Source organism: Nicotiana tabacum, chromosome 6 (genome assembly GCF_000715075.1).
Source record: "Nicotiana tabacum cultivar K326 chromosome 6, ASM71507v2, whole genome shotgun sequence".
Lineage (NCBI taxonomy): Eukaryota > Viridiplantae > Streptophyta > Magnoliopsida > Solanales > Solanaceae > Nicotiana > Nicotiana tabacum.
In genome coordinates, this window is record NC_134085.1 from 6,600,892 (window position 1) to 6,628,764 (window position 27,873).

The following is a 27,873-nucleotide window of genomic DNA, read 5'->3' on the forward strand; positions in this document are numbered from 1 at the left end:
AGTTAGGGATCTCATATTATATATATATATATATATATATATATATATATATATATATATATATATATATATATATATATATATATTCCTACTTATTAGAAGAGGGAACACAGGCACCTCTCCGTCAACGTGTGTGTTCCCTTGAATTTTCTAATTTGTCTGGGGTATTCCTGTAATTTCATTAATTTACAGCTCACCCTTATAATTGCTGACTCTTTCTGCGGTCGCCGAACGCGTGGACTCCCAATTCCCGTAACTTGTTACAAGCATCCACTTCCAAGTTGAGAAGCACCCACTTCCAGGTTGAGCATCCATTGCCCCAAAATCCACCAACCCTCACTTGTTAATTCAACGAATTTAGAGAAGTTAGCCTTTTCGATTCACATCTACCACAAATAGCAGGTTTATTCCAACCACTCCAGTATTTCATTTTATTTATGCTTTCTTTTCTACTTTTTCTTCTTCTGCATAAAGATCAGATCTTTGGGGTTTTGGTTTGATTAGTAATCTTTTCTTCAATTTAGTCTTAAGATCCATTTCAGAACGCTGAAAACAAATTGAGGTTGGGTTTTGATTTGTTCTTTATTTTTGTTAATTTGTTTTGGATTTCTTATGTGAATTCTAAGTTGTCTTCATTTTTTTTTCCTGATATTCTACTTTCTTCAAATCTTTAAAAGATTGAACCCCAACGGGTTATTACATTTCTATTATTTACCAGTAGATAGGGATGGCAAATAAGGCGTGGCGGGGCGGGGCAGGGCAAAGCTTTAATGGAACAGGGCAGTGGAGCATCTAAATAGGGCGGGGCAGGGCAAAACTTCATTTTAAAAAAATTTAAATAGGGCAGGCCAGGTAGTAAGGCAACTTTTTCTGTTATCTCTAAAGTCTGGTTGTGTGCTCCAACTAGAATTTCAAGGCCAATATTTTGTTTCAGTAGTTCTTCAAAAGTTCCAGCTTGTGCAATTCTTCCATTTTGCATCACCCGCTGATATTAAGGAGTTAGATTCTGGAATTAAAAATTTGCAACTCAAAGTCTTGAATTTTGGTTAAAATTCTGTAAATCTTAAGAAGCATGAAGCACGTTATTTTGGAGATTGATAATTATTATTATGTCCTAGAAAACATGTTCTTCCAAATTCGCTCTATGCTACCATTATGATTTTTGTTAAAATATCCCGAGATGCTTACTTTATTTCTTAGTAGCATTCGTTATTTGGATTAGTAGGGACTTCAGAAAGAGTGAATGCATATCTCAAAACAACCAAGGGAAAGAAAAGGCAACATGGGGTAGGGCAGGGCGGGTCAATATTTTAACGGGCCAAAGTTTGACTTGCCCCGCCCTACCCTGCCCTGCCCTATTTACATTCCTACCAGTAGAATGAACAATAAATTTGTTACTGAGGGTCTGCTGACGCCTTTTTTGGTTTGAATGTTTTAAATACAGTTATCCTGCGGTACCAAGCTTGTGAAAAAAATGTATCCCGGCCAAAGAAACAAACGGCCATATGCAGAACATACAAACTCTGACAAAAATGTCAGAAGACGTGATATGTATAAGCAAATATCGCCTGATAAAAAAGAGGCAATGTTACTACAACGCCGCACCAAAAAACTTGAGCGGCAAAAATGGAATAATTCCATAAAATCAACAGTTGATCCAGATGAAAGAGTAATGTATCAATATCACCCTATGATTCGAAAACATAGTGCTCTTATCATAAGAGAGGCTTCTTCTGCCGAAGGTTAGACTGACTTATTGCATTTTATTTACGTTATGTTAGTGTAGCAGCAAACAAATAAATATTCATATTTTACTAAGTAATTATTTTATAAGCAGAGCAGGATATAACGTGTTTACTTAAATATATTAAATGTATGTAAATTTTGCTTCATATTTGTCGCAGTTGGAAGCAACTATGATGTTAATACTTCCTCAAGTTCTTTTGATAAAAGAAAAAATGTCACTCATGCGTTTTCTGTATTTGAAAGAGGTAAAGCTAGAACATCTATGAACAGCTTTGTTAGTACGCCACGGCTTAGGTGTACATCTAAATTGTGACAATTTGTGCCCCAGAATCAACATCGCGTACATCTAAGGGACAACATAATGTCTTCGCTACTGCCACAAGCAAGGTTAGTATTTCTTTTACGCTAGAGTATTACTATACATTAGTAGAATATTTTCCACCTTTTTACTTTTAACAACACTTATAATATACAGGTTGTACCTTGACCAAGTAATCTATAAGAAAAATAATGACAAAGATGCAGATTATGCACGATTAAAACCTCTTCCAAACTATAAATTTTGCAATGCAAAAAGGTTTCAATATGAACCTCCTGAATTTTGTTGTGGCAGCGGGTCAGTTAAGTTAGTTTCATATGAGTTGCCTAATGAATTATCAGATTTGTATAAAGGCAACACTAAAGAAGCTAAGCATTTTCGAACCTACATTAGAACATACAACAATATGTTTGCCTTTACGTCACTTGGTGTAACCAACGATAAAGATTTGGCGAGGAGATATCATAGTATATATACGTTTCAAGTTCAGGGATAAATGCATCATTTTATACCTGATTTACTTCTTTCAGATAAAAAGGAACAGTTCAGGGACAAATGTATCATTTTATACCTGATTTACTTCTTTCTGATAAAAAAGGAAAGAATATGCAGTTATACTTTTACGATAACGAAAATGAACTGGCTAATAGAATGGCTTGTTCAAGAAATATCAACGAATCAATTGTAAAGAAACTTATTCATGTGCTCTCAATTAATCCATATTCCATTTTTTAAAATCCTTGACAAACGTTCCGAAACTATCTGATTGTTATATCGCGCTTAAATGTGAACCAAAGTCAGACCAACATGTATATAATCTACCAACTACAACAGAGGTGGATGGAATATGGGTACATGATAATGTTGTCGATACTGTTTCTATGCCTCATATTCGTATATACACACATAGTGACAAGATTCAGTCAGTAAAGTATTATTATGGATGTTATGGCCCATTACAATACCTGTTGTTATTTTCATACGGTCAAAACGGATGGCATTGTAGTATTAAAAAATCGCACGAAGAGATCAACGTTATTGTAAACATGAAGAATTACCGAGTGTAAAGAATATGTGTTCCATTGATGAATTTCTTGATATGGAAGCTCAAACTATGGAAAAAGAAAAACGGAAAAGAGAGACAGTTTCTTGTTGTGAGTATTATTGTTACAAATTTCAGATAAGAGAGGATGAAAAAAATGAAGTCCTACATTGTGCAAGATTATTTCAACAATTCATAGTAGATGTGTTAATAAATCTAGAAACACAAAGATTAGATTTTTATTTTTTTAATCAAGATTTATTTCGAATAGATGTGCTACAAGGACTTATTAATTTTTTAAGACTTGGGGAAACAGAAGCTTCCAAGATTAGGAAGATAACATTCCTCCCTGTTACTTTTGTAGGAGGGCCAAGAGATATGCGTCGACGGTATATGGATGCTATTGCATCAGTGCAACGTTTTGGAAAACCTGCTATTTTTTTAACTATGAAATGTAATCCGTCTTGGCCAGAAATAAAAAAGCACTTGTTATCAACGGATAAAACTCAAAATAGACATGATTTAGTATCACGAGTATTCAGAGCAAAAGTAGAAGAATTAAAAGCAGATATCTTGAAAAGAAAAATCTTTGAAAATGTTGCTGCTTTTATGTATGCTATAGAATTTTAAAAATGTGGTCTTCCACATGCTCATTTCTTATCATACTTAGTGATAAATACAAATTATTAACACCTGAATCTTATGATAAGTTTGTTTGCGCTAAGTTGCCTGATCGCAATACCAAATAGCACCTTTATTCACGCGTGCTTCAGCATATGATAGGTAACACCTTGTCACGATCCAAAAAAATCGATCCGGTCGTGATGGCGCCTATCGTGAAACTAGGCCAGCCGACACAACTCTCGAATCAACCATTTTAAGATAAAAGTTGTTTCTATACTTTATATAAACCAATAATCTCATATTAAAACTCAAAAGAAAAGTGCGGAATAATTATACAAACCCGACATCGGGGTGTCACTAATCATGAGCATATACCAAGGTCTGAATACAACAAGAATCTAAAAATGTACTAAATACAATAATAAAAATGAGGAAGGAAAGCAGTACTGTGAACGTCGTGCAGCAGCTTTGCTATCTCCGACGACTCTGCCTATGAGCAATCAACACCCGCTACCGGGTTCCGAAATACCTGAATCTAAACACGAGGTGCAGGGAGTAATGTAAGTACTCCAACCCAGTAAGTAATAAGAGTAAATAAAGACTGAGCAGTAGGAAATGGTGAATCCACATTTATGATAAACTCAAATAGCACAACAGGCTTTCAAATCAAAATACGAGTCAATCGTCTCATTTAAAATCCAGCTTTTGGGTAAAAATCATTTAAAAATGTTTTCCAACAGTTTCAGTAGGGGTTCAATACCATTTATAATAAAAGAGATGAAAATCATAATTGGCCCCTCGGGTAAAACCTAGTTCGTAAATAGCCCCTCGGGTATAACAAGATTCATAAACACCTCATAACATAAAAATCTTAGTGGAAATAACAAAGCCAAATCAGTGATTAAATACTGAATATCTCATAAAAACTACAGCTTAAATGAAATTTGTTTACAAATATTTGTTCAATATTTTCAACAGAGGCTCAGTATAAAGAGGAGTGAAAACAGCAATTACATAAAAATAAGCCCCTCGGGGCAAAGCATCACTCATATATGTATACAGCCCCTCGGCTAGCCTCTCAGTCACTCGAGACTCAACTCTCATCAGTCCGCGCTCACACTCAGCACTCACACTCAATAATTACCATATTAACCGATGTGGCGCGTAGCCCGATCCATATATCACTGCGGCGTGCAGCTCGATCCATATATATAGTCGACTACGCTCATTGCGGGTGTGCAGACTCTGAAGGGGCTCCTACAGCCCAAGCGCTATATTGATGCGGCGTGTAGCCCAATCCAACATATCGTTGCAGTGTGCAGCCTGATCCATATACATATCGCTGCGGCGTGCAACCCGATCCATATATATATTGCTGTGTCGTGCAGCCCGATCCATAGATATATAATCCTCACAACCATGCCCTCGGCCTCTCTCAGTCATTAACCTCACAATCAGACCCTCGGTCTATATCAGTCATCAACCTCACAATTAGACCCTCGGTCTATCTCAGTCATCAACCTTACGATCACTCGGACCATCAGTAAAATAGGGAACTCAGCCCAAACAGTTTTCACATTTTAAGAAGTAAAGTGATAAAACCATATTTAAACAATAAACAAGTAAAACACGACTGAGGATATGCTTTCAAAACAAATAGGCTGAGGAAAATTAGTAAAAATATCCCTAAGAGTCTCAACAGGTCGGCGCAAGTCCCCAAACATGGCATACAGCCTAAAATATAATATCAATCGTTAAAATATGGAATATCATAAGTTTCAAATTAAATACGCGACTTAACAGTCGTACGGGACAAACCAAGTCACAATCTCCAACGGTGCACGACTCTACGCTCGTCATCTAGCGTGTGTGTCACCTAAAAGTAGCACAACGATGTAAAATCCGGGGTTTCAAACCCTCAGGACAGCATTACAATCATTACTTACCTCGATCCGGTCCAAACTCTAGCCTGCAATGCCTTTGCCCTCACGAATCGACTTCTGAATGCTCCAAATCTAGCCGCAATCAGTACATAATCATTAAAATAAGCTTAGGGAACGAAGTCCACTCAAAAATATTCAATTTACATCAAAAATCCCGAAATTGCTCAAACCCGGCCCCAGAGCCCACATCTCGGATTCTGATAAATTTTACATCAATAGGTTCCTTATCCTCTCATGAGTCTATACCTACCAAGAACATTAAAATCGGACCTCAATTGCCCCTTCAAATCCCCAATTTACACTCTCCAAATTCAAGCCCTAATTCCTTAATTTTTGGCTTAATTTCCATGATTAATTAGGTAGAATTCACACAAGAATCGAGTATTGAGTTCAAAAATCTTACCTCCAGGTGTTATCTCTTGAATCACTCTTCAAATCCTCTCAAAAAACTCCAAATCCGCCCAAAAATGGTGAAAGTTAGGCCCAAAATCGCTGACAATGGCTATTTAAACATTCTGCCCACGCATAAAAAACGTTCTTCGCGAACGCGGTCAAAGCCTCGCGTTCACGAAGCACAATCCAGCTTTGACCAAAAATCCTTCTTCGCGATCGCTTCTTGCCACTCGCAAACGCGATGCTTCCACAGGCTAATCCTTCGCGATCGTGAACCTCTCTCGCGGACGCGATGAATAAACACCCTGAAGCTCAGCTGCCCGATTCCTCTTATGCGAATGCGGTCCACTTTACGCGAATGCGATGACGAATCACACAGCCTCTTCGCAAATGCGGAGCCTGCCTCGCAAATGCGAAGGCTAAAATTCCAGCCTTCACCAGCTAACCCTTCGCGAACGCGAGGGCCTAATCGCGAACACGAAGGCCATTTTCTCTGCAACACTGATCAACAATTTCTGCAACTTTTCAAAACATGAAATGGCCCGATGGACCACCCCAAACTCACCCCGAGGCCCTCGGGACCTCAACCAAATATGCCAACATATCCCATAACATCATTCAATCTTGTTCCAACCTTCGGAATCCTCAAAACGACATTAAAACACCAAATTTGCATCAAATTCAAGCCTAAGAATTTCAAAATCTTCCGAATTACGCATTTGATCAAAAACCCAACCAATCCACGTCCGAATGACCTGAAATTTTGTACACATATCACAAATGACACAAAAGAGCTGATGCAACTTCCGGAATTCCATTCCGAGCTCTATATCAAAATCTTACCTATCAACCGGAAAACGCCAAAATCTTAATTTTTGCCAATTCAAGCCTAAACCTTCCACGGACTTCCAAAATGCATTCCGATCACGCTGCTAAGTCCCAAATCACCTAATGGAGATAACCAAATCATAAAAATTCCGATCCGAGATCATATACCAACAAGTCAAATCTTGGTCAAACTTTTCAAATTTCAAGCTTCAAACTAAGAACTGTTCTTCCAAATTCATTCTGATTACCCTGAAAACCAAAACCAACGATTTACATAAGTCATAATTCATCACACGGGGCGAGTCATACCCAAGAACTAGCGAGCAAAGTACAAAAGCTCAAAACGATCGGTCGTGTCGTTACATCCTCCCCTACTTAAACATACGTTCGTCTTAGAACGTGCCCAAAGTTGTTCCAAAAGCCAACCAATTGCTGAATAACGTTACCATGCACATACCCCGGGGTGATCCCACGTCACCCTATCTCTTATAGGTCTGATAACACAATGTGACTGAAATTTCATAGTCCAACCTAGCTCATTAACCTTAGAACCACATTTCCACTTCTGAAATCATCCATAAGACCAAAATCTCACATCTATACTCTGACTAAGTCCGAACAAGCTGTAATAACCCATACCCGCAACATCGGTGCAATAATATGATATACCACATAACTCAAACGCTTGCAGCGATAACTTCTAATCACAGCAGTTATACACAATAACCGAATATCGATAGGAAACCTCTTGTCAACTAAAGTCTCATTCCAACACTTTCATATACTGTCAATGATAAATGAAACATGTAGTAAGCCATAACCATTTTTCTCAGACCAATCATTCATAAAGCCACTTCTTCTTTGGCAAAGACCATAGCAAATTTATGCGCCGAACCTCGATGTTATCCTTCCAACATGCTGAAATCAATTCTGTTTGCAGTCATTAAAGATCCTCACAATCTCATCTAATCCAACACAACTACTCTGGTGACATTGACACATCAATACATACTAAAGCCATGACTTGTGCAATCTGTGCACCAATAAGCCACAATCCGAACTTACTCAAATCATGAAAATGACTCAAATGAAAGAGATGTATCACAAGCTCACTAGTACCACCACAACACAAGGCTGAGAACCCGCCACACATTGTAGAAACAGAACACACGAATCTAACCCGCAGGATCGTACTTCCACATAGCTTCGCTCCAATAATCGACCTCATCCAAACACTGGTCCACATGAGACACCTTAAGTTACTATGCTCAAATTCGACAATCGTGCGCAATATGATGTCTAAAACTAAAGCAATCATCATAACCACCGCGAGGAAATTACATAACACCATATGACTCGAAAGGACATAACCGATACGCCATCCACCGAGCTATACCTAGTGTTCTTCCCGCTCGAATTCCACTGAGAGGCCCTAATAACACTGCACCACATGTGCCTATAATCATCAAATCCTAATGGCTCGCAATACGAAAAAGTAACTCATAGATCCCCCTGATTACAAATAGCTCAATAACAACCGAATCAACACATCCCTCACCAATAGCAACTCGAAGCAACAAAGCCGTCTCGATGCTGAACACACATCCATATAGGTCTACGAATGAACCACACATCAACTCTAGTTACCCACAATGGATAAATCATCCTCCGAAGGTTCACAATGATTGAATCATAGTACATACTACCATCTGATTAACTTACCTACATCCTTCCCATCCACAACCGTGAGCTAACCTATATATGAGAACTTCCAGTTTCCAAGTCCATAAAGCACACGAATTACCATATCTGATCCCAATCCCGCCGCTCGCATATATAACACACATCTAGTACTCAATCATTCCACGAGAGATACTCTAAAATTCTTCTGTGCCACCAAGTAAACTCAAATATCAGCAGTCGATCTAACAAGAAAGTGATACAATGTTACCGAAGTACCATCAACTTAATCGCATTGCCTTTTTCTACAACATATACCCTCGTCAAATCACCTCAATTAGCATTACCATTTCCTTAATCATCTGAAGATCATTTCTCTAATTATCTGAAACTGTTCGTGCTGCCTAAGAATCGTGACATTCCTTTCAGAGCTGATCTGTGACCTTGCACATGTAAATCTAACTCTTGCACAACATACCGCATATACCATACCGTCCTAAGGTAAACATGAGAACTTCATATCCATTCTGAGCCACAAATAACTATGTACTCAACTAGCCAAGAACTTTTCTATTGGACCTTAGCTAAGAGAAAATCACTATACAACCCATGCTCTTCATGCCCGTGGAAAATACACACCTCTAACCGTGGTAGAATCATCAAGAACTTTCCAAATTCCATTCGCACAACACTAAACCGTCAGAACTGAATCATTCTAACTCAACCATGCTATGCAGGTCACTAAAACCCAAGAGAATTGCCGCAAAACACTTGTAGAAACTCATTACCTCGTAATCACCCCAAAGGACTAATCATATCTTTACAATGCCGATCAGGCCTACTACCAAGCTATCCTATTGATCCTAGTTCCTTCTACATTACCTTCAAATTGATATTTTCCCTTGCTGTAACACCACAATTCCTCAACCCAGACTCACCACATGAGACCCAAGCGTAAAACCACACCGTCTAAGACTCATAAGCCGTTGAATACTCTCTTGAATATTTCCAAAAGCACCACATTCAAATTACTTTACTCTAAGAGACTTCCTGTGAATCTAAATCTGTTACCTTTACCTTTCTGATACTGATACATAGAATCCCATAATTGATATAGAAATGCCACAAATCTTGACATCTTCTAATAAAAACTTAGTTTCTAGCCACACATACAACTTGAAAATACCCAATTGTTACATGTAAAATTTTTAACACATTAGAGCCATTCTCGAGAGTCATCCACTCTACTCAAACCACAATTAGTCCGATCAAAAGAACCAAACAACTTGTGCCTCATTAGCACTTCAGACACTGCAGAATGGAACCTCATCCCAATACAACCAAGTAACTTCCTGCTCTATGCACCAAGCATCCTTTACCAACAACAACTCAATACATTCTGTGATTCTCACACACCTATGAAGCATACTACAACCTTTGTCAAAAAATTTCCTTTACTCAAACCATTCTCGGTCTCAATCTCCGTAGGCCATAACTAATTCACCAGTATGCCTCAAACTGGAACCAACATAGCACATAACCGCGTAATCAACTAATCAATAACAGACTCCCCCACTTGGCTCGAAGCCATAGATCAAACACACTCAATAACTGATAACGCATATACTCTATAGCTTCCATAATACCATAGTGAGATTAATTCAACCCTTCATACACTCGTGAAACACAGACCACCTGGTACTTTAAATCTTATGAAAATCTCGCATTCACTTTCGTAACAGTTGAACCCCACTCTCTTAAGCGACCTAAAATTTAAACTGCAACACATATATTACACTTGTAAATGAGGTCTCCTAACAGACAACATAAGGATCATACAACCTTAGAACACTCCGCAGGAGATAACCCACCTGCTTTACCTCCAAATAACATTTTTGCATACCTTCCACCGTCATAAACATTACGCAATCACTTAGTCTTCCTGAGTCTGAACTCATACTGCAACATGAAATTTACTTCACTCACAACTAGGAATAAGGAAAAGATTCTTCACACGCCCATAACTCAGGGCTATACCTCAAATCAAGATGAAAATCAAGTACCTAATATTTCTTGCTGCCCCTACGCAGACCCTTCTCGCCTCATTCGATTCATATGAACACATCTCACGGTCATAACATACTCATCACGTAGCTATCCAGTTATTATTCCCCTTAATAGGGACACAACAGAACATATACATCCTGAAGCACGCGCTCACGAAATCAACAGCTTAGGGCTCGAGCTATAGGCAAAATTCCGGCCTCAAGTCTTCTAGACTAGCCCAACATCAACACACAGAGATCACATCTCGCCCCTTGATCAGGGAATCACAAGCCATTAATGCACATCGGATACCGAGTGCTCATGTGCGCATACAAACGCGTGGAAGGAATTCAAAGAGTTACTTTTCAAGCTGAATCAAGGACGCACGATAACATTTCAAGAATGTGAAATTTTCCCTAAAGGTTCTGCAGCCTCTCGAGGATAAATAGAGACGTCTCCGTAACGATCCGCGAGACTCTACTAAACCTGCTCATAACTCATGAGACCTATCTAACCTAGGATCCAATACCAACTTGCCACGACCCAAAAAAATTGATCCGGTCGTGATGGCACCTATCGTGAAACTAGGCCAGCCGACACAACTCTCGAATCAACCATTTTTCAATAAAAGTTGTTTTTATACTATTTATAAACCAATAATCTCATATTAAAACGCAATAGAAAAGTGCAGAATAATTACACAAACCCGACATTGGGGTGTCCCTAGTCATGAGCATCTACCAAGGTCTGAATACAACAAGAGTTAAAAATGCACTAAATACAGTAATGAAAAATGAGGAAGGAAAACAATGGTGCGAACGTCGTGCAGCAGCCTTGCTAACTCCGACGACTCCGCCTCCGAGCAATCAACACCCGTTACCTGGTTCCGAAATACTTGAATCTACACACAAGGTGCAGGGAGTAATGTGAGTACTCCAACCCAGTAAGTAATAAGAGTAAATAAAGACTAAGCAGTAGGAAACGGTGAATCCATATTTATGATAAACTCAAATAGCACAACAGGCCTTTCAAATCAGAATACGAGTCTATTGTCTCATTTAAAATCCATCTTTTGGGTAAAAATCATTTAAAAATGCTTTCCAACAGTTTCAGTAGGGGTTCAATACCATTTATAATAAAAGAGATGAAAACCATAATCGGCCCCTCGGGCAAAACCTAGTTCGTAAACAGCCCATCGGGCAAAACAGGAATCATAAACACCTCATAACATAAAAATCTTAGTGAAAATAACAAAGTCAAATCAGTGATTAAATACTGAATATCTCTTAAAAACTCCAGCTTAAATGAAAGTAGTTTACAAGTATTTGTTCAATATTTTCAACAGAGGCTCAGCATAAAGAGGAGTGAAAATAGCAATTACATAAAAAAAAAGCCCCTCGGGCAAAGCATCACTCATATATGTATACAGCCCCTCGGCAAGCCTATCAGTCACTCGAGACTCAACTCTCATCAGTCAGCACTCACACTCAGCACCCACACTCAATAAGTACCATATAGTAACCGCTGCAATGCGCAGATTACATTAATAGGTTCCTTATCCTCTCACGAGTCTAAACAGAGAACATCAAAATCAGACCTCAATTGCCCCTTCAAATCCCCAATTTACACTCTCCAAATACAAGCCCTAATTCCTTAATTTTTGGCTTAATTTCCATGATTAATTAGGTAGAATTCACACAAGAATTGAGTATTGAGTTCAAAAATCTTACCTCCAAGTGTTATCTCTTGAATCCCTCTTCAAATCCTCTCTAAAAGCTCCAAAATCGCCCAAAATAGTGAAAGCTAGCCACAAAATAGCGGACAATTTTAAACATTCTACCCGGGCATCAAAAACCTTCTTCGCGAACGCGGTCAAACCCTCGTATTTGCGAAGCACAATCAAGCTTTGACCAAAAATCCTTCTTCGCAATCGCGTCTTGCCACTCGCGAACGCGATGCTTCCACAGGCTAACCCTTCGCGATCGCGTAACCTCTCTCGCGAATGCGATGAATAAACACCCTGAAGCTCAGTTGCCCGATTCCTCTTACGCGAACGCAGTCCACTTCACGCGAACGCGATGACTAATCACACAGCCCCTTTGCGAACGCGGAGCCTACCTCGCAAACATGAAGGCTAAATTTCCAGCCTTCACCAGCTAACCCTTCGCGAACGCGAGGGCCTACTCGCGAACGCGAAGGCCATTTTCTCTGCAGCACTGATCAGCAATTTCTGGAACTTTTCAAAACATGAAATGGCCCGATAGACCACCTGAAACTCACTCGAGGCCCTCGGGACCTCAACCAAACATGACAACATATCCCATAACATCATTCAAACTTGTTCCAACCTTCAGAATGCTCAAAACAACATTAAAACACCAAATTTGCATCGAATTCAAGCCTAAGAATTCCAAAATCTTCCGAATTACGCTTTTGATCAAAACCCCAACCAATCCATGTCCGAATGACTTGAAATTTTGCACACGCGTCACAAATGACACAACGGAGTTGTTGCAACTTCTGAAATTTCATTCCAACCCCTATATCAAAATCGCACCTATCAACCGGAAAATGCCAAAATCTCATTTTTTGCCAATTCAAGCCTAAACCTTCCACGGACTTCTAAAATGCATTCCGATCACGCTCCTAAGTCCCAAATCACCTAATGGAGATAACCAAATCATAAAAATTCCGATCCGAGATCATATACCAACAAGTCAAATCTTGGTCAAACTTTTCAAATTTCAAACTTCAAACTGAGAATTGTTCTTCCAAATTCATTCTGATTACCCTAAAAACCAAAACCAACTATTTACATAAGTCATAATTCATCACACGGGGCAAGTCATGCCCCGAAACTACGAGCAAAGTGCAAAAGCTCAAAACGCCCGGTCGGGTCGTTGCACACCTCCTAAAGCGGCATGGCGTTTATTTGGTTTTCCTATTAGTGAAATGACTCCGAGTGTTTGTCATCTTCAATTATATTTAGAAGGGCAACAATTTGTTTCTTTTAAAAGTAGTGAAACTGTTAATAGAATTCTAAATAATCCGATGATTAGAAAAACAATGTTGATTGAATTTTTTGCTATGAATGCAAATGATGAACATGCATAGCTATGCAATTATTGTATAAGGAATTTTCGGAACATTTTGTATAGTCTCCAGGATATAGAACGTGGACACGTCGCCAAAAACGTAACATAATCGGACGTGTTGTAACATGTCACCTAACAGAAGGAGAGAGGTATTATCTTAGGTTATTATTGATGAACGTGAGAGGACCTAAATCATATGAAGATCTTCGCACCGTTAACGAGGTACCCTGTAGTACATTTAGAGAATCGGCAGAAAAAAAGAGGATTATTATAATGTAACAACAATTTGATTGAATGTATGTCGGAGGCTGTAAGCTATCAAATGCCATATAGCTTGAGACGTTTATTTGAGACATTGTTAGTATATTGCAATCCTGCTAATCCAAAAATATTATAGGAAATGTTTGAAGATTCAATGTTCGAAGACTTTAAATATTTCTCTAATTTTGAAGAAAAAGTTGTTCGGCACAAGGTTTTAAGCCATATCAATGATATTTTGTACTCTATGGGACATGACATAAATGAGTATAAGCTTATGCTAGAGAAGATTAGACCTTCTGAAATTGCAAAGGATGCAAAGGATGTTCATTTTGAAAGAAATATATTTGTTAGTGAACAAGACTTGCTCTTACCGAAGAGATTGAATGTTCAAAAATTACACGCATATAATACAATAATTAATAGAGTATTCTCTGGAAAACAAGGAGCTTTCTTCATTGACGGTCCTGAAGGAACTGGTAAAACTTTTTTATACTGTGCACTATTGGCAACTATCCGGTCTCAAGAATTTATAGCTTTAGCAACTGCAACTTCTAGTGTGGCAGCTTCTATCCTTCCAGGAGGACGGACTCCTCACTCACGGTTCAAAATTCCTATTGTTATAGATGATAATTTTTGTTGCAACATTAGTAAACAAAATTCAGTTGCACGTTTAATTAGAGATGCAAAATCAATTGTATGGGATGAGGCATCAATGGCAAAAAAGAATATGTTGAAGCTCTTGATGCACTTCTGAGAGATATTATGGACACCGATACAATGTTCGGTGGTAAAGTTGTTATATTTGGAGGTGACTTTAAGCAAACTCTACCAGTTATTCAAAATGGAAAAAAAGAAGATTTTATTCACGAAAGCTTATTGTATTCTAAAATTTGGAATAAACTTGAAACATTGTACCTATATGAAAATATGTGCGCAAGAACAGATCCTTCTTTTTGTGAATATTTACTCCGAATTGGAAATGGAACAGAAAGAACTAACTGTGAAGACAAAATAGAGATTCCTGATTCCTTTGTTATTCTTTTTACGACCGAAGAAGAATCCTTAGATGCATTGTTTAGTGTAACGTATCCTGAATTGCATTCATTTTCACCTGATTCATCTATGATAACTTCTCGTATTATTTTAACAACGAAGAATGACTTTGTAAACGAACTAAATAATATGTTAATCACTAAATTTCCAGAAATGTCTAAAACATTTGTTGCAGTAGATGAAACTATTGAACCGAATGATCAAAGTCAGTTTGAAGATTTTCTACATAGTTTAGATCCTCCCGGTTTACCGCCTTATAAGTTAACTTTAAAGGAAAATTGTCCAGTTCTATTATTACGAAATCTGAATCCTTGTGAAGGTTTATGCAACGGCACACGATTGACATGTTGTCACTTTAGAACACATGTCATAAGTGCTAAAATTGAAAGTGGTGATTTCAAAAATACACATGTTTTTATTCCGAGAATACCATGTTAACATCACAAGATGAAAAAATACCTGTTCAATTTAAGCAAACACAATTTCCCATACGATTGTGCTTTTCTATGACCATAAACAAAGCTCAAGTTTAAACATTAGATTTTGTTGGAATTTACTTATGTGAACCTGTTTTTTCTCATGGTCAACTTTACGTTATTTTATCAAGAGCCAAAAGTGCAAACTGTGTTAAGATACTTATTCGACCATCTACAGCAGACAATAATGATGATCATTCAACATATAATGTCGTCAACGACGAAATTATTCAGAAAACTTTCTCATAGGAAACCTAATGATCTTTAGCTCAACAATGAAAAAACCAAGTTTTTAACTTCGCCTGTGTTTCAGTTACACTACTGCACCACAGCCGGTCCCAAGCCCGGAAAAGGGAGGAGAGTTTACGGTTTATCTATGCTTTGCATTTCTAAAATGCGGGATGATTAGTTAAGCTACATACATTGGATCTTCCAAAACCAATAAGGTATATCTATTTCAAGGTTCTTCCGAGTTACTTTATTACAATTCTTTTCTACATTCTATGCGCCTTTAGTTGCAGTTATTTCTGTTATGATTCTATATTTGTAACACTCCTCAAATTTATAAAAGTTTCAAGATACGCTAATTATAGAACTAAATTATTATTATTACTATAATTTTTATCTTGCCTATAGTGAAATATATATATGCACTTAAATAATTGGATATACAATTAGGAAAATATTAGTAATTATTAAAAGTGAATATCATTAATTAATAGTTAAAAAAAATAAAAAATGAAAAATAAAGGATAAAAGGGCCTAAAGCCCATAAAATGGGCTGGTGGGAAACAAAAGACTTAAAGCCTTGAGCAAAACAGAACCAAGTTCTGTTTAGTCACGCTAAAGGCAAAAAGGCTTAAAGCCTTTGGAAACGAACGAGAGGTCAAGGGCTGGAAAAGAAGGCAACGTGTAGACATTCAAAACAACGACAAAAAAATAGACTTACAAGGAGCAAGAACAAAGCAGCGTATAGGTCATTGAGAGTTATTCCGCAGGACCTTCTTTAGGCCACGACTGAGGTAATTCTTTTTACGGAATTGTAAGCTATAACATCATTATATACTAGAATCTAACACCCTAATAGGGTAAATTCATAGGAAAGTTTTACAAAACCTCAAGAACACCCATCAAATAGGAGTTAAGTTTTTGGTGTTAAAAGATAAATTCTTCATTTTTATTGGATTGTTATGACGGGTTAAGGTTGTTAGAGGCAGTAAAGGATTGTTAGAACAAGACCTCACTCCAAAACATAGAAATTTAGAAGTTGAACCTAAAGTTCTTAGAGTTGACAAAATATTAATGCTTTTGGGAAGTTGGATACTTATTGTGACTTATTATTGTAGTATTTGATCTTTGAGTTGATTACAAGAATTGGAACTTATATTGTTGCTTGAAAGGAGAAATTGAGGTGAGTTGATATAACCCTTTACTAAAGCGGTTTAACTCACAAAAGCATGCATACAAGGTGTTTGATGAATTGCATAAAAGAGTTAATATATACTTAATTGGAGTAGTAAGTACCTATTAGCTTAGAATTATTTTCTAGCTAAAGTTTAGATGATTAATTGGATATATGTGCATAAATTTCAGATTTTTATGTTATTCTTATATGCCATTTTCATGTTGAACATTCATGAAGGATCAAGAATCTTTATAAATACTTTTGAATGTTTATTTCATTCTTATGCCATGCCTTACATTTAAGGATACCAGTATGACTATGTATAAAAGATTTAGACTTGAAAAGTCCCAAGAAGAAGTTTTAGAAAGAAAAGATTTTTGGGAGTATCCTTTATTTTGAGAAGGGGTCATCGTTCAGGTCTAAGGTCCGACCAGGGCGTTGACTTCCTGAAACTACTTGTGCCAAAGTAGGGAGCACACGAGTCGAGGGTCTCGTTGCTGAGAATTTACTTAGCCATGCTAAGGTATGAGACATGAGCTCTGAGAACCATGAAGCGAGTGGCACATCGTGGATTGGGCCTATTCGATCAGGTTGGGATCGAACCTGTGCCGATCACATGGTGACTAAGACATAATTAAGTCAGGATAGTTGGAACTCCCAAAGTATAAAGTGAAGTATTTTTTTATAAGAAAGAAAAAGAAAATAATTTCTTTAAGAATATTCGTAAACTGCTATTATGCAATTATTTAGAATTACTCTTATAAGCTTTATGTTTTACAGGCATTTAGAATCTTTGCTCGTAATGTATAAGTTATTAAAGTTTTGCCCCCTATTGTTGAGACTCATTAAGTACAATAGATGGTACTGACGTTCTCTTTTAGGAACCTACGTTGGTCTGTGGTACAACGTAGGAACCGGTTTTACAGGCGAGCAGGCTACTGGTTAGGACTTCCTTCTCTTCCAATGCTATTGGTGAGATCCGCTTTTGTTCGTGGAGTATTCCTTAGAGTCATCTTTATTTAGTTATTTCTTTGTTACTTAGAGAACATGCCAGGAAATCTCATGTCTTGAGCAGTGAATCAATTTATCAATAGAGGCTTCATAGACATAGTCGTAGGGTTAAGATTCAGATGTTGTTGGTAATAACTTAGCAGTATTTCATCGGTTACTATGAATAAATTTCTGGAGTTGATTTATTTAAATGTTTAAATTAATCAAAAGTATTTGGTTAGAGTATTGCCTTATTGCATATAAAGTTTAGAGTTATAATAGATTTGATAAGCAGAGATGGTTTGCTCGGTCATGTTTAGTGATTGAGTGCCGGTTCCCGCTTGTTCAGAAAATTGGTCGTGACAAACTTGGTATCAGAGCCTCAGGTTTATGGAGTCCTAGGGGTCTATGAAGTCGTGTTCGTAGAGTCTTATTTATGGGTATGAAGCGCGTCATACTTATAAACAGGAGGCTACAAGCATTTAGGAAAAGTCTCTTCTTCTTTTTTTCATACTTTAGATCATGCAGTAGAGTCTACCTCTAAGAAATTATCTAATTTATTCATTTCTCCAAGACTCGCAGAAATGGCTCGTACTCGCAACTCTAATACCGACACTCAGGATGCTGCTCAAGAAACTATCACTACTATTGTGGCTCAAGTTAGAACTAAGAAGGCTTCGACTAATAAAAGGAGGGGAAAATCCACAAAGTGAGTCCAAGTACTCGGGGTTGAATAAGAAGAAGGGGTGGAGCATGATGATCCAGTACCTCAGGATCCAATACCGCCCCTAACAGCAGCTACGGCTCAGACAACTATATCTCCAGATGTTGGTTGGATGTTTAATGCAGTCAACAGTGCTATGGAGATGTTTAAAGCCTTCATGGTCAACCAGAATGAGAGAAGAGATGAGTTTCCACCTAAATCAAATAGACAGAACAATTCTGAGTCCTCAAGAATGAATGAATTTTTGAAGTTGAGTCCTCCAGTGTTACATGGTTCTATAGTTGATGAAGATCCAATGTTGTGGATGGAGGGTGTCAAGAAAGCCCTCCGAGCGATGAAGGCATTGGACGATGAAGCTGTGGAGTTGACTGCTTACCAGCTTAGAGATGTGGCTGGCGGTTGGTTTGAGATGTGGGAAAAGGAAAGAGATGAAGATGATGGTCTGCCTACTTGGGAAGAATTTGAATATGCCTTATGGCTAACTTTATCCCGGAAGAGGATAGGGAATCTAAGGCTACAGAGTTCGAACAGCTCAAGCAAGGGAACAAAAGTGTGCAAGAGTACTACATGGAATTCATAAGGTTATCTAAGCATGCTCCTCATATGGTTAAGACAGAAAAAGCAAAAATTCGCAGGTTTGTTGGCGGTTTGGCTTACCACATTAAGGATATGACATCAGCTGCAGTGGTAGGAATGACACCTTTCTCCTTTGTTGTGGGATTCACCAAGCACTTAGAAAAAGACAAACAACAAAGAAGAGAAGAAAAAGAGCATAACAAGAAAGCCCGGACAGTGCACAGATTTAATGGTACATCCAATAGAGATGGAAGGGATTCTTATAATAAGGATTCATTAGCACCAGCTCAGTCCAGTCATCAGTCAGGTGGTGGGTCTTCCTTCAGACGTACTCAGAGTTATGGAAATCAGCCTCGCCAGAATCAGAATTTTAGGACATCATCCTCACATAGCCAGAGTCATGCTGAGAAACATTCACACCAACAAGGTCTTTGTGGAACATGTAAGTGTCAACATTTAGGTCAGTGCAAGCTCGGGTTTCATGGTTGGTACCTTGGGGGAGACATTGGTCGTATAAAGTCCAACTGCCCAAAGATGCGATGAAATTTTAGTGGTGGATCAACTCGTACTTCTAGTTCCTCATCTACTATAGTTGCACCACCTCAGGCTCGTAGTTCTCATAATCAGACCGGGCATGGAGCAGGCAGGGGTGCAGACCGAGCTACTCAATGAGGGGGACAACCTCGTTTGTTTGCTACATTTGATCGTCAGAGTGCAGAGGCATTTGCAGAAGTTATTACAGATATACTTTTAGTCTGCTCACATAATGCTTATGCCATAATGGATCCAAGCTCAACGTTTTTATATGTGACTCCATACTTTCCAATTAACCTCGGATTAGAACCTGAACAACTTAGTGAGTCATTCCTAGTATCTACTTCATTTGGCAAGTCAATGAAAGTCACCAGAGTCTATAGAGGTTGTATAGTTTCAGTCCAAGGTCGCAACACCAAAGCCGATCTCATAGAGTTAGAAATGGTGGATTTTGATGTGATCATGGGTATGGATTGGTTGTCTTCCTTCTATGCCATGTTAGATTATCATGCCAAGATAGCCAGGTTCCAATTTCCAAATGAAGAAGTCTTAGAGTGGAAGGGTAGTTCAGCATCGCTTGTAGGTAAGTTTATTTCTTACCTTAAGGCATAACGAATAACCGGTAAGGGGTGTCTCGCCTCTTTGGATCACATCATCAATCTAGAATCAGAACCACCAGCTTATCAGTCAGTGCCAGTTTTTAGAGAATTTCCAGAAGTTTTCCCAAATGACCTTCCCGGACTTCTTCCCGAAAGAATCAGACTTTGGTATTGATCTCATGCCAGGCACTCAGCCCATATCTATACCTCCTTATAGGATGGCTCCAGTGGAACTTAATGAGTTGAGAGAACAGTTGAAAGACCTTCTTGACAAGGGCTTCATCAGACCGAGTGTTTCACCGTGGGGTGCCCCGGTCATGTTTGTCAAGAAGAAAGATGGGTCTCTTAGAATGTGTGTCAACTATCCGCAGTTGAATAAAGTTATCATTAAGAACAAGTACCCACTGCCAAGAATTTATGATTTACTTGATCAACTTCAGGGTGCAAAGTACTTTTCAAAAATAAACATAAGGTCGGGGTACCATCAGTTGAGAATCAGAGAAGAGGATATATCTAAAACAGCCTTTAGAACTCGCTACGGGCACTATGAATTTCTAGTGATGTCCTTCGGGTTGACAAATGCTCAAGTTGCATTCATGGACCTCATGAACAGAGTTTTCAAGCCATTCCTAGATACCTTTATTATTGTGTTTATAGATAATATTTTTGTGTACTCTAAGAGTAAGGAAGATCATGTAGAACACCTCAAAATAGCCTTGCAGACCTTGAAGGAGAATGAGTTTTATGCCAAGTTTTCAAAATGTGAGTTCTGGTTGCAGTCAGTGGCATTCTTAGGCCACGTGGTATCTAGTGAAGGAATAAAAGTAGACCCTCAGAAGACAGAAGTAGTCAAGAACTGGCCTAGGCCAACAACACCAATAGAAATCAGGAGTTTCTTGGGGTTAGCTGGCTACTACAGAAGGTTTGTAGAGGGGTTTTCTTCACTTGCAGCTCCATTAACTAAGTTAACTCAGAGAGCAGTTAAGTTCCAATGGTCAGACGCTTGTGAGCAGAGTTTTCAAGAGTTAAAGAAGAGGTTGACCACTGCACCTGTGTTAACCTTGCTGATATGTTCGGGTGGGTTCACAGTGTAGTGTGATGCCTCTAGAGTGGGCCTTGGTTGTGTTCTTATGCAAAATAGAAAAGTTATTGCTTATGCTTCCAGGCAGTTAAAGAATCATGAAAAGAACTACCCCACACACGACTTGGAGCTTAAAGCAGTGGTGTTTGCATTAAAAATATGGTGACACTACCTTTATGGCGAGCATTCTGAAGTGTTTACAGATCACAAAAGCCTCCAGTACATTTTCAAGCAAAAAGAACTAAATTTGAGACAGAGAAGGTGGCTCGAGCTATTGAAAGATTATGACATCAATATCCTTTATCACCCGGGCAAAGCTAATGTGGTAGCCGATTCACTTAGTAGGAAGTCAATGGGTGTCCTGGCCTATCTTTCAGTACAAAGGCGATCTTTGGGTCGAGAAATTCAAAAACTAGCAAATGATGGAATTAGATTGGATGAGACCGAAGAAGGAGATATAACTGCTTATGCCTTAGCGCAATCCTCCCTTGTTGCGCATGTTAAGGCTAAGCAAGACGAAGATCTATACTTAGTGAAATTAAAAGAAGGAGTCAAAAGCAAAGAAATCTCTGCTCTAGGAAGTAACGGAGTTTTGAAGTTGAATGATTGGTTATGTGTGCCTGATGTAGATGGCCTTAGGAAGGCCATAATTGAGGAAGCTCACAGTTTGAGGTACTCTATCCATCCAGGTGCTACCAAAATGTATCTAGATTTGAAAGAGTTGTATTGGTGGAAAGGCATGAAGAAACAAGTAGCAAATCATGTGGCTAAATGTTTGAATTGCCAGCAAGTCAAAGCCGAGCATCAAAGGTCTGGTGGCCTAGCTCAAGATATAGATATACCACAATGGAAGTAGGAGATGACTAATATGGATTTCGTAGTAGGTATACCTCGCACGTACCATAAACATGATTCAATTTGGGTTATTGTAGACCGACTGACAAAGTCCGCGCATTTCCTACCAGTAAAGACGACAGATTCCACAGAGCAGTATGCGCAGTTATACATCAAAGAAATAGTCCGATTGCATGGTACTCCAGTTTTAATCATATCTGACAGAGGCCCTCAGTTCACAACGCATTTTTGGCAGGCATTTCAGAAAAAATTAGGTACCAAGGTCAATTTAAGCACCACTTTTCATTTACAGACCGATGGCCAGGCAGAAAGGACCATTCAGACTCTCGAAGATATGTTGCATGTGTGTGTTATAGATTTTGAAGGTAATTGGGATGATCACTTGCCACTTATAGAATTTGCTTACAATAATAATTATCGTGCCAGCATTGGTATGGCTCCTTATAAAGCGTTGTATGGGCGGAGATGTAGGTCTCCAGTAGGTTGGTTTGAACCAGCAGAGGTGCCGTTGATTGGTACAGAGTTTGTTTGTGAGGCCTTGGAGAAAGTTTAGCTAATTAGAGAAAGATTTAAAGCGGCTCAGAGTCGTCAAAAGTCTTATTCTAACAAGAGTCATCGTGCGTTAGAGTTCATGGTTGGTGATAAGGTGTTTTTGAAAGTTTCACCAATGAAAGGAGTTATGAGGTTTGGTAAGAAAGGGAAACTTAGCCCTAGATTTATCGGACCTTATGAAATTCTAGAAAAGATAGAAAATGTGGTTTATAAGCTAGCACTACATGTTGAGTTGTCCTCTGTTCATCCTGTCTTTCATGTCTCTATGCTTAGAAAGTACATTCATGATGAGTCGCATATAATACCTGCCAATACCATAGAAATTAAAGAAGGTTTGACTTATGAAGAGGTACCTATAGAAATTCTCGATAGACAAGTAAGAAAGTTGAGAACAAAAGATATAGCATCGGTAAAAGTTTTGTGGAGTAATCATGATTCAAAAGAAGCTACGTGGGAGGTCGAGGAAGATAAGAGGAAGAAGTATCCTTATTTATTTGAGTAACAAGGTATGTGAACCTAGGTTTGGCTTGACATTTATCTTTCATTTATTAAATACAAGTTAGCAAGTGTTTATGATCTTCCTAGATTATATTTAGTTTTTGTAGTGATTTAGTTTATGCCAGAGTATATTTAATTCATTAAAGTGATTTACTTTTGCTAAAGTATTGTGCTTTAGATTCTTGTTAGTTATTGTGGTACCTCCTTGCCGGAGTGTGAGTAATTAATTTATGAGCTGTGTATGGTACCTATGAATGGACTGTTATGGTATATTTGGTTGTTGTTGATGTATTGTAGTATTTGTGACCGGAATATTTTTTGGATAGTCCAATTTACAAGGGAAACTCTGCCTAAATTTTTGAAAATTTAGGGAGTTAGCCAAAATTTTGAGTCCCTTGGAAAAGTGAGTAGTGCTAAGAAAACTTAAGAGGTTCAAGGACCTAAGGAATGATTGTTAGCTTAAGAATAAGGCCCTAGCAACATTCGAGGACGAATGTTTTTAAGGAGGGAAGATTGTAACACTCCTCAAATTTATAAAAGTTTCAAGATACGCTAATTATAGAACTAAATTATTATTATTACTATTATTTTTATCTTGCCTATAGTGAAATATATATATATATATATATATATATATATATATATATATATATATATATATATATATATACACACACACACTTAAATAATTGGATATACAATTAGGAAAATATTAATAATTTTAATATTATTAATTATTAAAAGTGAATATCATTAATTAATAGTTAAAAAAATGAAAAATAAAAAATAAAGGATAAAAGGGCCTAAAGCCCATAAAATGGGCTGGTGGGAAACAAAAGGCTTAAAGTCTTAAGCAAAACAGAACCAAGTTCTCTTTAGTCACGCTAGAGGCAAAAAGGCTCAAAGCCTTTGGAAAAGAACGAGAGGTCAAGGGCTGGAAAAGAAGGCAACGTGTAGACATTCAAAACAACGACAAAAAAATAGACTTACAAGGAGCAAGAACAAAGCAGCGTATTGGTCATTGAGAGCTATTCCGCAGGACCTTCTTTAGGCCACGACTGAGGTAATTCTTTTTACGGAATTGTAAGCTATAACATCATTATATACTAGAATCTATCACCCTAATAGGGTAAATTCATAGGAAAGATTTACAAAACCTCAAGAACACCCATCAAATACAAGTTAAGTTTTTGGTGTTAAAAGATAAATTTTTCATTTTTATTGGATTGCTATGACGGGTTAAGGTTGTTAGAGGCAGTAAAGGATTGTTCGAACAAGACCTCACCCCAAAACTTAGAAATATAGAAGTTGAACCTAAAATTCTTAGAGTTGACAAAAGATTAATGCTTTTGGGAAGTTGGATACTTATTGTGACTTATTATTGTAGTATTTGATCTTTGAGTTGATTACAAGAATTGGAACTTACATTGTTGCTTGAAAGGAGAAATTGAGGTGAGTTGATATAACCCTTTACTAAAGCGGTTTAACTCACAAAAGCATGCATACAAAGTATTTGATGAAATGCATAAAAGAGTTAATATATACTTAATTGGAGTAGTAAGTACCTATTAGCTTAGAATTATTTTCTAGCTAAAGTTTAGATGATTAATTGGATATATGTGCATAAATTTCAGATTTTTATGTTATTCTTATATGCCATTTTCATGTTGAACATTCATGAAGGATCAAGAATCTTTATAAATACTTTTGAATGTTTATTTCATTCTTATGCCATGCCTTACATATAAGGATACCAGTATGACTATGTATAAAAGATTTAGACTTGAAAAGTCCCAAGAAGAAGTTTTAGAAAGAAAAGATTTTTGGGAGTATCCTTTATTTTGAGAAGGGGTCATCGTTCAGGCCTAAGGTCCGACCAGGGCGTTGACTTCCTGAAACTACTTGTGCCAAAGTAGGGAGCACACGAGCCGAGGGTCTCGTTGCTGAGAGTTTACTTAGTCATGCTAAGGTATGAGACATGAGCGCTGAGAACCATGAAGCGAGTGGCACATCGTGGATTGGGCCTATTCGATCAGGTTGGGATCGAACCCGTGCCGATCACACGGTGACTGAGACAGAATTAAGTCAGGATAGTTGGAACTCCCAAAGTATAAAGTGAAGTATTTTTTATAAGAAAGAAAAAGAAAAGAATTTCTTTTAGAATATTCATAAACTGTTATTATGCAATTATTTTAGAATTATTCTTATAAGCTTTATGTTTTACATGCTTTTAGAACCTTTGCTCGTAATGTATTAGTTATTAAAGTTTCGCCCCTATTGTTGAGACTCAATGAGTACAATGGATGGAACTGACGTTCTCTTTTGGAAACCTACGTTGGTCTGCGGTACAACGTAGGAACCGATTTTGCAGGCAAGCAGGCTACTGGTTAGGACTTCTTTCTCTTCCAGTGCTATTGGTGAGCTTCGCCTTTGTTCGTGGAGTATTCCTTATAGTCATCTTTATTTAGTTATTTCTTTGTTACTTAGAGAACTGGCCAGGAAATCTCATGTCCTGAGCAGTGCGTCAGTTTATCAGTAGAGGCTTCAGAGACATAATCGTTGGGTTAAAGTGTAGTCTGCCTTAACCTTGTTGGTCACATAAGGTTTCACTGCTTTTACTGAACCATTCTGTCTTACAGTAGTTCCTTCATAAATTTTCACTGCTTTTACTGTACCTTTCTGTTTTCCACTCTATTTTGTAACCAACTAATTCTGATTTGTATCAACCTCTGTGTTAAAAGATAGAATTGGAACTCAGCCGGGGCTCACTCCGGTGTGGAGCACTCATAAAAAGCCTCTGGGCTTATGTGTGGGACATAGTGTCATGAGACTTACACCTTGGCCATCGGAGCTTATGCCCCGGACACGTTCAATGCCCAGCGTACTAGGTTCGCCTAATAAACTTTTATGTAGCCATATGTAACTAACCTTGTAAATCCTCAAATTTTCTTAATAAATCATTGACTATTCAAAATAACTTTTTCCTTGATCATAAATCATTAAGTTGAGAGTATTTTATGTCATAAGCAAAATAAATATTATTGTACATTATTCACTAAGAATGCTATGATAGTTAATTTTAAATAAATTTTTCATTTAAAAAGTATTTATTTATTAACTTTTGTTATGTCTTTACTGTATAATAGTCCATAATTATTTTTAAATATTTTTTTCTACTTGTACGAGATACAATACTTATTAATTTAATAGAATTATATTTAAATTGTGAATTATGTTTTTATATAAATTCTCTTTCAAATAGAAAGTATATTAAATAAAAGGAGAATTTTAAGGAAATTCAAATTATAATATCGAAATTCTTTCAAGATTCATTACTCCTTAAGAAATACATATAATATTTTGTATCGAATACATCTCATACTTTTCGTATTATTCATAGTTGAATTATAATTTATAAATATTTTAAATAGATTATTTATATAATTTTGTGATTTTAATGTAATATTGATAAATATTTTTTATCTTTTACTATCTTAAAATCCTTGAAATTATTAAAATTTAAAGATATGCGGGACTTACACCTCATGTCTCAGGGCTTATGTGTCGCTTCGTCGGAGGTAAAACGACTTGCATCACGCCCCCGCCTTTTAAAATATTGGTATCAACAATTACCTATCTATATTAAATATGATGTAATGCCACCAAGAGATTATTTAATTGTTGAGAATGATTTCTTAATACACTAACAACGGTGACACATAAGTCATTTCAAGATTAATTTTAGCTTACACCTGCAATTCAAGACCAACACCTGTAAATATTGTTGACACTTGTGCACAACATGGCGTAATTTTCTATAACACTGACTACTCAAACCAACCACAACAATGATCTCTCTAAATAATCTTCTGCTTCCCTACTTCCTTCACTGTGTTTAACTTTTTAGCTACACTGCAAGTTTTAAGCAAAAAACGAAGGTAATCCATTCATGTTATACTTTTTAATGTTGTTAAAGCTAAGTTTAATTCAAGTTACAATTTAAAATTTCTACATATTTTAATAGAATGTAACAGATGGCATCCATGTTTATTCATGTTCTTTCCTTGTACAAGGTTGAACTTCATTTCACCCTCAATTTTACAACTTGAAATTATAGGATATAACCAAGAGCATGCGGAAATCGCAATTACCAGCAGAGTATATGCGAGTAGTAACATAAAAAGGGAAAAACTAACTCCTTTTCAGGTTCCCAGAAGGAACCCGGAAGAAATGAAGAAACATTTGTTGCACCATCAAATTCATACCTGATAAATTGCAACACAAACAATGAATTACATTTATGCGCAAACATGAGATTACCCAATATAACTTTGCGAGAGAATAAACCATCCGAACTAAATGGACAAGTTATGATCTCAACGGAGCACATAATTATCCCCAGCATTATGTCTAACATTCAATTGTTTTCTTCATATAATTCCTTACGCTCAACTACTTTGTTCTACAATTTCATTCCTCACAGGTTGCAAGATACTCAAGCGATATACCAACCAGGAAATCACGCCATTTACTAGAGATTGGACTTGTAAAAT

The 27,873-nt window shown here is 37.4% G+C and overlaps 1 protein-coding gene across 5 annotated transcripts; it reads left to right on the plus strand.

Annotated features, from left to right (window-relative positions):
- Window positions 1-254: 254 nt before the first annotated feature.
- On the plus strand, window positions 255-25,961 carry LOC107824177 (uncharacterized). 5 transcript variants are annotated; one of them, XM_016650918.2, is made up of 6 exons: window positions 255-402; window positions 1,445-1,742; window positions 1,905-1,991; window positions 2,075-2,133; window positions 15,820-15,952; window positions 25,677-25,961. In XM_016650918.2, exons 2-5 carry the CDS (start codon window positions 1,475-1,477, stop codon window positions 15,913-15,915), a joined length of 510 nt encoding a protein of 169 aa, XP_016506404.1. In that variant the 5' UTR covers window positions 255-402; window positions 1,445-1,474; the 3' UTR covers window positions 15,916-15,952; window positions 25,677-25,961. The 5 variants fall into 5 exon arrangements, with proteins under 5 accessions (XP_016506404.1, XP_075110628.1, XP_016506405.1 ...); XM_075254527.1 differs by lacking the exon at window positions 15,820-15,952 and having other exon boundaries at window positions 282-402; XM_016650919.2 differs by lacking the exons at window positions 15,820-15,952; window positions 25,677-25,961 and adding an exon at window positions 3,472-3,831 and having other exon boundaries at window positions 282-402.
- Window positions 25,962-27,873: the final 1,912 nt, after the last annotated feature.